This window comes from Erigeron canadensis, chromosome 5 (genome assembly GCF_010389155.1).
Source record: "Erigeron canadensis isolate Cc75 chromosome 5, C_canadensis_v1, whole genome shotgun sequence".
Classification (NCBI taxonomy): Eukaryota; Viridiplantae; Streptophyta; class Magnoliopsida; order Asterales; family Asteraceae; genus Erigeron; species Erigeron canadensis.
This window is the reverse complement of record NC_057765.1, coordinates 31,311,739-31,323,400: the sequence shown is the minus strand read 5'-3', so window position 1 is coordinate 31,323,400 and position 11,662 is coordinate 31,311,739. Positions and strand designations below refer to the sequence as shown.

General features: G+C 32.6%; 2 protein-coding genes across 2 annotated transcripts; one reads left to right on the top strand and one right to left on the bottom strand.

The window, feature by feature from the left end:
- Window positions 1-3,027: 3,027 nt before the first annotated feature.
- On the bottom strand, window positions 3,028-4,865 carry LOC122599826 (thioredoxin 1-like). The gene is made up of 2 exons (XM_043772413.1): window positions 4,524-4,865; window positions 3,028-3,519 (listed from the first exon to the last, which is right to left on the bottom strand). Exons 1-2 carry the CDS (start codon window positions 4,741-4,743, stop codon window positions 3,203-3,205), a joined length of 537 nt encoding a protein of 178 aa, XP_043628348.1. The 5' UTR covers window positions 4,744-4,865; the 3' UTR covers window positions 3,028-3,202.
- A 1,872-nt stretch (window positions 4,866-6,737) lies between these two features.
- LOC122601969 (dynein light chain, cytoplasmic-like) lies at window positions 6,738-8,001 on the top strand. The gene is made up of 2 exons (XM_043774701.1): window positions 6,738-7,111; window positions 7,676-8,001. Exons 1-2 carry the CDS (start codon window positions 6,869-6,871, stop codon window positions 7,853-7,855), a joined length of 423 nt encoding a protein of 140 aa, XP_043630636.1. The 5' UTR covers window positions 6,738-6,868; the 3' UTR covers window positions 7,856-8,001.
- The last annotated feature ends 3,661 nt before the right edge of the window (window positions 8,002-11,662 follow it).

Below are 11,662 nucleotides of genomic sequence, written 5' to 3'. Positions count from 1 at the left end.
TCATGTTTGTTGTGTGGCTGAGTGGGGTTCAAATTTCGTTATCTACGATAAAAATCTAAAGTATGTTTATTCTACTTTTTTTAAAGAAAAAATTAAATTAAAGTAAATTATTTACCTATTTACAAATAGGCCCATGGTTAACATGCATTAACTTTTTTGTTTTTTAATATTAGGAGCTTAATCAAATCCATATTCAAAGTCGACTATTACGAGTCGAGTCAATATAGATGCCAATTAGGGATGTGCACGGTTTCATCCAAATCAGCTGAACCATTTATACCGGGATATTTGGACGAATTGGTTGGTTTTAAATCAAAATTTTGAACCGTTGGTTTGTTTCCGTAAACCATTTGTATGGTTTGGTTTTGATTTTAGATATTATACAATCGGGTAAAACCAAACCGGACCATTTAATTACAAAAACTGTAAGTTTATATTTATATCAATAGTTAATAATGTAAATTATATATACTTATTATTTGTCAAAGTTGTAGACACGATATCGAATCTTAAATTGTTATGTTTGTTTTTTCTAATAAGACTTGTGAATATTTTGTTATGTCATGATATCGAATTTTAAATGCTACGTATTATTTTATGCTTTTATACATTTAATTTCCAAAAAAAAAATAAAAAACCATTTAACCGTACAAACCAAACCGGATTAATTAATTAGTTGGTTTGGTTCGACATAACAATTTGGACGGATTGGTTTGAAAAATCATGAAACCGTATGTATTGGTTTGATTGAGATTTTTTGCTAAAACCACTCAAACCGGACCATGCACATTCCTAATGCCAATAACAAGTTGACTCGCTAAGTAACTCTATTTTCTTCAGACTTATATGAGTCATTGTGTAAACTTTTACCGAGTCAATGCAAGTCGCAAACTTATAATTATTGTCGTATGATACTATGGTTATATATGGGAAAAGTGAATGTGGTGGTGTCACACACCTAAGTTGGGTGAAATCTTCATCACATATTAGATTTTTAATCCATAAATGTATAATAAATAAATTATGGACACCATGTTTTTTATGGATTAAAAAACTAGGTTGTGAGAGGGATTTCACCCAACTTAAATGTCAGCACCACCTTAATTTCCCCCATTATATATTATATGAAGGGTGAGCATTTGTGGGTTTCATGCACCTAACTTATGTATTATCCCTCACATTTTAATATTTAATGCATAAAAAAACATAAGGGCTCAATAATTTGTCTATTATACAAAAAAATATTAAAAAGTTAATATTCTAGAGGTTCTATACTTAGATACATGATAAGCGGACACTCACTTTTCTCATATTATATATATGTATATGTATATATTAATATGTGTGTTATCTATATATGTTTGATTCTTTTAGTGCGAATTTAGAAATAAACTATAAATTGAAATTATCAAATATAATATTTATTATATATATATATATATATTAAGATAATCAACTTATATTTTGTTTCTAAAGACTTCACATATATAGTTAAACTATATCAATATGTAATATTATTAAAAATCTAATTCTTACAAGTCGAGTCACGAGCTAGAAAATCATACATTTGAGTCAAATGAAAAGATACGAGTCGGCAACTATAAACAAATCCCTTTACCCTTTGCTGATACAAAAGGTTGAACAATTTGATTTTTTAAAATTAATAAAATTTGTATCTGGTTGGTGACCGAGTTAGAAGAAAAATCTTAAAAATAATGGCAATTGGTAAAATTAAAAGATAAGATTAGGAAAAAGATTTAGTAGAATCCATATGTCAGTATCTTATGGTTTTAGAAAGATTTTTAAACTAATTTTTAAAAGGATATATTATATTCCTTATTAAAAAAATAGTATTGCAAAATTTCATGAATGAAAATGATTAATCCTGTTAACAAAATAGCTTAATTATCCTCCTACCATTATATAATGACGTGTGTAAAAATAGAGGAATAAAATTAAGAAAAATATCTAGTGGAATCCACATGTCCGTATCTTATAATTTTAAGATGATTTTTAAGTTAATTTTTAATATAATATATCATTTACCTTTCTCAAATTATATTATAAGAGTGAGTTGCCAAACAAGTAATACACAATAATTCATATTCATACATTGTACAATTATACACTTTGTTGTGAAATATATACTATTGTTGTATATGGCTAATAAGTGATATCCTTTAATTATCCATTGGCAATTTTCATACACAAAAACATCATATATTTGTTTTTGGAATTGCTAGTTATATCTCTTAGGATTATGATATGGAGTAAAATGTTGTACTTAAAAATGATTCTCTTAAAAGTAATTTTAACTGTCATATTTACTAAGGAGGTGCCTTACGCCAGGACTCATCTCCAGGATATCTAGTCCTAATCAGCGTCACATTAGCAAAAAATCATCCAAGAACTAATCCCTTAAATCCAACCTTATACCAAGGACTAGTCTTGAACCCACCTTTTACTTAATTATATACTCACAAAATAAAATAAAAAAGAAGAAGAAGAAATAAAAAAGGTTAAATCACTCGTCCCGGGGGGACGAATGGAGAGGGACAAGACCAAGGACTGGTCCAACCCCGCGGTGTACACAGGAGGACGAGTCCTTGTATGAACCAAGACGAATACATAAGGCAGCTTCTAATTAACCATAGTCCTAAAGGGAAGTGCAGTTGTACTATCACAATTGATAAAGCTACCACACACAAACAATAATTGTATTGTATGCTGAAAAGTGTGCACCTTGTGATAGATTAATAGAAAAACAATGATACAATTAGTCCATCAAGATGATTAGTTTTTCATGGATAACACTCCTAAAATGTAGAGTATAAACAAAGGGTTAATTACAATGCCAAAACCGTACCCATGGAATTCAATCAGTCCATCAAGAGGATATATATATGTTCAAGGCAAGAAATATATATAGATCATTTGATTGATATGAGAAACATTCTCTGGCTGGGGCAATAGACAGAACTGTGAAAACATCATCCAAAACACATTGGCCAATTTGGCCTATCCATATAAGCTTGGATCTTTGGAGATTAAATTTCAAGAGTTACTTCAGCAAATACATTAGAATTAATCCAACTATACCGGAACTTATTAACAGTGCTGAAAGCATCTTTGTGATATATCAAAAGGTAGATACGCATGATATACAAACAAATCTAGTATATTGTATATATACATGATATCTCTACAAGCAGAACTTGTCTATGGAGGTACACAATGTTGATTTTGGAACTGCACCAATAACGGCGTCTTTCTTCTCTCCACCTTTGAATATAATCACCGTTGGGATGCTTCTGATCCCATACTTGCTTGCTATTGCAGGGCTCTCATCTGTGTTCACCTTGTAACAAGTGAGCTTCCCTGAGTATTCCTTTGCGAGTTCATCTATGACAGGGTGGATCATGCGACATGGTCCACACCACGGGGCCCAAAATTCGACTAGTACAGGAAGATCAGAGTCCAACACAAGTGATTGCCATTGTGCATCATTCACTGGAAGAACTGCAATTTTGGATATACCAAATGAATTGCTTTAATTAGGAGCTGTTTATGTTTTTAAAAAAACAGATAATGATAATGCAATACCAACGAATCGTTGTCTTGTATGAGAACAATGTAGGCAAATACAAATAATGCCAAGGGTGGCCGTGATAACTCCACAATGTACGCTCACCCTAGCTCAATTCAGAAGTACTGGACTATTTTGTACATTTGTTAGTATCTTATAAATTGTTAGGCTGGCCACCTAAGAACTAAAATCCTTGTTTCACCATTTTACCAGGTTACTCAGGGAGTGTGAGTCTTTGACTCCAGAAGCGGTACCAGGAAAAAAATCCCACAGGGGGCAAAATTAAAAAAACTAATATAAAGTAAATCTAAAAAGGGGTAAAATGTTAAAAACCTATAGAAAAATTTAAAAAATCTACAAAAATTTAAAAATACATAGACAAAATTTAAATTTTGAGGCCCCTTGCCCCCCTTTAGTACCGCCTCTGTTTGACTCGGATGTACACAACCTTACCGAGAACTAAAATCCTTGCTTCGCCATTTTTCCCAAGTTACCCAAGGGGTATTCCCCTGACTGATTCTGAACCCTTTCCCTATATATCCACCCCAAGATGTTAATCTAGAAAAGTTCATCAAACCAAAAACCACATAACATCGATCGATTAGGGCGTCTAAACACTATTAGTTGCACCTTGGTGGTAATTAATATTTGATTTAAATGCATGCAGTTCACAGATATAGTTCAGTTCCTTTGCAAATCAATTTCACTTTTAAAGTGAATCCTGACTTTTCATCAATTTTTTTAGGTGCAAGTTCTATTATAAAATTAAGGATAGATTGAATACACAAAAATCAACTTTACTAATTAAAAAGCTCTGAATTCTTTCAAAGTGATTAAGAGCAATTAACGACTTCTTGATTGAAGATGTATTAAGCTATAACAAGTATGTTACATGATTTAATTAGCACTATATATATAATGGAGAATTGTAACGTACCTTGGACTGCTTCTTGAGCCTTGCAGACAATTTGTGCTCCACGTAGGCCGGTTTTGGACCTCAAACTCATCGACTCGGGAGACAAACCAAATGACTGGATTTTAGAACCACTTGAATCCGGCAAGTTAACAGAATTTCGACGAATAGAGAGCCTAGAGACGACAGGAGACAAAGATGCTGCCGGTAAGACCGAAGCACGAGGAATTGTAACAACAGCCATCTAAAGAATTAGTGATCTATACAAAGAGGCCAAAAAAAAAATTTTAAGAAAGAAAGAAAATGAAGAATGTATGAATGTGTTTTTTGTGTGTTGTGTAGTGTTATGTGGATGGAAAGCTGGTGGTTACAAATTCTGTTAATATGATTAGAGATTGGGTGGGAAATATGATGTATGGATAGATGGGTGTCACGTGATTTGCACAAGTTTCATTTTTATTCTGGTTATTTATTTTTGAAAATGTCGGGACCCTACTGGGGTGGATATAATTTATATGTTTTTAAAGCAACACCACATAAAAAGAATGATTTTTGAAACCAAAAGCTTTGGATATGCGCCTATGTGAATAGGTGATCGTGTAGGTTTATTATTGGGTGACATGTCATGGATAACATCATAAATTTGGATTTTCGACATTATTTACATCTATATATAGTGGGTGAAAACCTAAACTTAACGTATATTATATGAAGTGTTGGTCATAGGAATAATGATACATAGTACTAATTTGTATTACCAAAAGTCCAAAACTAATCAACTTTTGCTACGTACATGATGGATTTAGATCCATTAAAGTGATCAAACTTCATGGAATTTGATTAATTTTAACCATTAGATTAAATTTAATTGTCAAAATTTAGATTACATTTAAATTTGATCTTAACTATTAGATTTAATCTAAAGGTAATAGTTCAATACAATGGTAATCGAATTTTTTTTTCCTACCAAATTAATAATAATAATAATTATTATAATTATTAATTATTATTATTATAATTATTATTATTATAAAGTATAGGAGTTTTGTTTTCATGCTAATATATTTTAAGAAAATAATAATATGGGTTCATCAGTGACTTATTATATGTATAAAAACTATAAAACCACCTCTAGATTTCCTCATAACAAAACATAGATTTTAATGCATCCGTCATTATTAAAACCCTATATTTTAAAGTTATTACTATTGTTGGTCACCGTCTCACCGATGATTCTTAATTAAGCTTGTTTAGTATAATAAAAAAAATAGGGAAATGTAAATGAAAAATAGGGAAAGGAATGGTCAAGAAGAGTGCCTAAACTCAGGGTGGATGGTCGGTTGTTTTGTTGCTTGCTAACCATGCGATTCTCGTGTTTAGACCTTCGTTGACTATTGCCGACCTTGGTCAATCATTTTCATTTCATACATTAATTATAAATGGATTCTTATCATTTAGTATTCTATGAATCCCTTCAATCATGTTCATTGGGCTTGGTGTATTTAAATTTTTTTTGTCTCGATTTAAACGATTGATGATTGATAATTGTATTGAAAGCCATATGTTTGATCTATCGATCGATCAGTTTTACAATCAATATTAGAAATAAATTTAATCATATAATAGAAGTTTAATGACATAAAAATAAGTTTTGAATTTATAGTTTATGTTTTTATGATGTATTATCTTCACACAGTAACTATTCGAAGTAAGCAAAAACATATAGCTCGGAATATATGTTTAATGGGTATAGTTCACATATCAAATATGTTAATTAATTCAAAACAGAATATAGCTTTGTTAAATTCATTTGATTTAGCTCGGAAGCGTATTAGTTATTTCCTCTAACTTCTATATCTTATTCTATTTGCCCTTTTCTGTATCTTATTAAGCCCTTTAATTGTGGTAATGAATGAACACCAAGGGAGATTTTAGAGTTTTAATGACCTGAAATCATCAAAAACTTTGATAAAAAGCAAAAAAAAAAAACATAATTTCACAAACATATCGATAAGACACGACTCACCAAATGGTACATAGATTAGAATTCAACAAATAAAAATACAATATTGTAATTTTTCTCATTAACAATCATTATACAAGATTTTGTCTAAAAAATTGTATCATACATATCCCATAAATTCATATAGTGTGAAATATATATATTAAAAAAAAACTATTGTTTTGGAAATAAATATAAGGTTCCTTTCACTATAGTACAACCAGTCAAAGGTTCAACCTTGTTGTTCCAACGACTTCATGTACTCTATACAAATTCAGACTTCACACCTTAATTAAGGTACAAAAAATCTCTATTCCAATTGTTTGACTCAATTCATTTCAACTCTACTTTTGTATCTTAAGAATCAATGGAGAAAGAGTGTAAGAAGAAACAAGTAATAAATTCTTGCACCAGGCCAAACCCGAATGCTTCATCACCTCATAAAGAACCTAACCTAGCTGCAATTGCGGTTAGTCTTGACATACGGTTGAGATCATCCGACATGCCTTTCGCCATGCAAGAACGTGCCATACGTCTCACTAGATCACTCCTTGATTCGTCTACTTCTCGTCCTCATAATCTTACTCTCCTAGCTCGTTCCATCAAAAAGGTAATCCTTCTATCATATCCCTTTCTATCAATGTGATAACTATATGTATGTTTCATGTACGAGAGGTGATCCGTATACTACATTTTCTAGTCGTATACTGCCCAACGACCAACCTAGAAGTAAGCAAGCACCCAATGTCGTTTTTCATGGATTTTGGGTCCCAATATCTTGATGTTGTATAGGGAAGTTAAGATGTAGACAACCTTACCACAACGGTGTAGAGAGACTGCTTTCAGGTTCTATTTAAAATAGAAAAAGACCTACAGCCTTGTAAGACATGAGGATAGAACCCTTGACATCTGTCTCCAGAGCCAAGAGTGTTAATAGAACCCTTGACCTTTGTCTCCAGAGGCAAGGGTGTTGACCACTTATCTAACCTTGTTAGTTTGTATACTGCCAAACGTGCTTCATGTAGATATGAACATAGAGTTATATATGTTTTGGGACCTTTTCAATGCCAACAAACCGGCTCCACTATACTAGGTTTGATGCTATGTATGCAGGTTTTCTAAACTGTGTTTGTCCGTTAGTAGTACCTTTTTTAACGTGAAACATCATATACAGGAGTTTGATAAATGGTATGGACCGGCATGGCACTGTATAGCAGGGAAGAGTTTTGGATCGTTTGTGACACATTCACCAGGAGGATTTGTGTATTTCTCAGCGGACAAGTACTCGTTTCTTCTATTCAAGACAGCGGTGCAACTGATCTCCGACGAACCACCATCTCTTTCCAAAAGTTAACCGATGGTAGACAATTGTTTTGGGACAGACAGTACTTTTAACTATTTGACACATGATGTCCAGTTAATGGGTTGTTTTCTGTAGATACATTTGAAAATCGCTAAAATTTTGGTGCTTAATTTGAGTGAGTTGGTAACAAGTTCAAATATGATATTGTGGTTGTAGTTAATGAGATCCTACAGCTCGTGATTCATGTAAATGGAAAGATGTTACCTCATGCATCCATTTTAAACAAAATAATTAGATGAATTGGTATTTGTATGGATTTGAGACTTTGTAAGCAATAATGTTTCTGGGGCTGAAGTACGAAGACAAAAGTTTTTTCAAAATAGGTTTCTCTTAAAATTGAATTGGGTATAAAAAGAGGCAATAATACAGGACCCATATTTGTTAAAAAAATTTTTATCCATATATGCTACTTTTAGTAGTAAATTTTGTATGCATCTAATATTATAATGAATGATGATCGGTGTTGTAGTAATACCAATAGCATCTAGTTGGCCGTTTCTGTCCATTGCGCTTGATCGTTGCCGGAGTTGTTGCTGCTATTGTCACCCACCCGTAATTTCAGTCAAAGTTGACTTTTTGTTCATTGGTGGTCGGTGAATACAACTTTGATTCATGTATAGTTTATTTGTTTATTTTGCAATCCAAATCTGATTTTTTTAATTCTTGGTAGTAGGAAAACATAGTTGTTCACTACATCACTTGGTGCAGGCTGGGCATTCCATGCCTCTGATCATACTGAGGTTCGGTGTGATGCCCACACTGCGTGATGGTGGGTGTGATGTCTCACCATTTAGAAAACCATGTATTTGTCAGTATGAATCACTGATTATATAGTCATTGTTTACAAAAACTCACATATAAGTGACATTTAAATCAATCCTCCGTACTATTCTTTTCTTTTGATAATTCGGCATTTGGTCGGCTAACCCACGAGTCGATTAACAGACTAATTAAGTAGCCCATGAGGTACTTAATAACCAAACAAGATTTGATGATGAATTCATCGAGTTGAACAGGATTGGAGCAAATCAGACAGAGATAAAACAGGGGATGGGACAGAGTAGCCTTAAATCTATGAACCCAGACCCATTAGATTTAAACTTTTATTAGTAGAAAATCCAGGCAAACTTTTAAATTATGGTGCAAGTATATGATCTCCGCCGTTAGGCATTGGCGTGAGAATTAGAACTCATTTGCTGCCGTGAGGGAATGAAATGGGAACGTCAAATAGTATAACCAGCAGCAGATGGAAGAGCCAACTAAAACTAACCAAGACAAATTGATCACCATTCACCACTAGATACAAGCGTTTAGAAGAATGATTGAATCTTCATTTCTTGGATGACATTTTATTAACAATTAAACTAGAGAGAACCAAAATTGTGACTCAAAACCGAAGTTTTCTCATCAATGAACCAAGAACTTATACACAATCGCTATTTATGTACACGTTTTGAACTACTTTTACACACCATATGACTATTTATGTTCAATGCTTACGGCACACTTTGAAGTTCAAACCTTGGCATTCGCATAGGGGGTAGTTTTAGGAGTAGAAATAAATTTAGTGTAATATTTTGTGGCTAAAAAAAAGCTAAATAGTTGACATAATGTACAAGATCACTTACTTTTAAAGTTTGATGTCCAGCAATCCCCTCTTCCTATCAAAGCAACTGAGCTATACATACATATACATACTTGAATTAAACAATAAAACTAATATTAAATTAAAGGAAATCCATAAACAAAACTATTAGGGATCAAATTATTAGCATAATTGCAATGCTGCAAAGTATATAGAATTATCCAATACGGATACATACAGAAAATTTGATGCCGATGTCTCAAAGCTGCAAAATTCAACAATTTAGTACTTAGATATTTTACGCAATATAGTCGCATACACTACACATATATACATATAAAAGTTACGTTTTACGATATTGGATTTGCCCAGTTTAACAGAACCATTTATTCGAAACAAAGTACTAAAAACCATATGCAAAAACTCCAAAAAAAAAAAAAAAACTTACCAAAAAAAAAATGTAAAAACAAAAACAACTATATATATCAATCTATATCTAATTATCTATCCTCACTGTCATAATTACGCAATCCTCGATCATCATCTGAATGATCAGTATAATCTGAATCTGTACTATCCACTTCATCATCATCATCGTCATCTTCCACGTCAGCCCCATCATCAGCTTCAAGTTCCTCATCAGCACCATCAAACACATAATCCATATCTTCACTGTTATAATCCTCATTCTTAACAGCCTTTAATTCCTCTTCAGTCAATTCATTTATTTCACCGTCTTTTTCAGCAGCAGATTTACTACAAAACCCATTTTGGAAAATCATCACTGGGGGCCTGGCAGTTATTGCATTCAGCCCGGTGATGCTCACTGGGGGCCTGATGATCATCGTGGCGGCGACGGCGGCGGCGGTTGTAGGACGGATGGTGGTTTGGATTAAAGATCTTAATATTGATGATCTGATCATCATCAATTTTGATGACATTTTCTGTGTGTGTTTTTGTGAGAAACAAAAATGGCGGTGGTGAGATTTTGGTTTTTTGAGTGATGGGTTTAAGGTTTTTTTCTAGGGTTTAATAAGAGATCTAAGAAACATGCCGGATTGGGTTTACACGTGGCATGATCTGGGATTGTGTACATGTTTCTGTGGGAAAAGTACATGTCTTTGAAGCTGTTCAGAATTTTGGACTTATTTTGGGCTAATAGATGATCTTGTATGTCCAGATTGGCCCATGTATAACAAAGTCATGTATGCAAATTGGGTCCATCTTGAAAGGGAAGTGATTCTTATATTACATATATTAATTAATCAATCATACGTATGTTTTAATGGTTTGTACATGTTTTAATAGTTGTATTATGTGGTAGATTTATCAATATTTGTGGTACGAAAATCATTTCCCATCTTGAAAGGGTTGAAAATTTGGTTAGACTTCGACTGTGTACGTGGAAAAAATTATTGGCTAATGGTAAGGTATTATAGTAAGGATTAAAGACCCGGACTTCCAATATAATATCTGGTATTCAGAAAGCCGGATTTTTGTTGCACAAAAGAGAGGGTTTCTCAAACTCAAACATATTGGTTCTACAAATAATTTGTTGATCTATGGATTCGACAACAGTGGCAGAACTAAGATTTATGGTGATCTGTGTCATAACTTTTAAGGTAGTGTAAAATATTTGAAAGAATACGATTTTATTAACAATGGTAAACAAATTAACGAAAAAGGCTATTTATTAAGAACACAAGTGGCCTAATTTGCTAAGACTTATAGTACTAGCAAAGAATTGCACTATTTTATAATAGGAAATGCATTTCGTGAGCTTAGCAGACCCGTAGTCCATGCTACCCCTAGCTATAAACTAGTTTCACCCATGTTCCACAAACTCTGTTGACAAAGACCCCAATTCTGCAAAAGAAGTTTTCATTTACTTACGAACATATGCTAATAATATACATTTTATAGGATAGTACAAGATATATATTGCTAAATTTTGATAGTAGCAGGTGATTGAATGAAATCATCTACATGTCGATTGTTATGAATTTATGATCATCCTTTTCTGCATGTAATCAAATGTACTTCAAACCAATCTCCAAAATCAAGAGTATCTTTAAATATAGTATGATAGGAACATTATGATTAATTTTATGAAAAAAGTTTGATTTTAGCACATATGACCTGTACAAACATACCATATGATATTTTTAAGAAAGTCATAGTAGAAGAAAAACTATTACAGACTGCAGAAACAT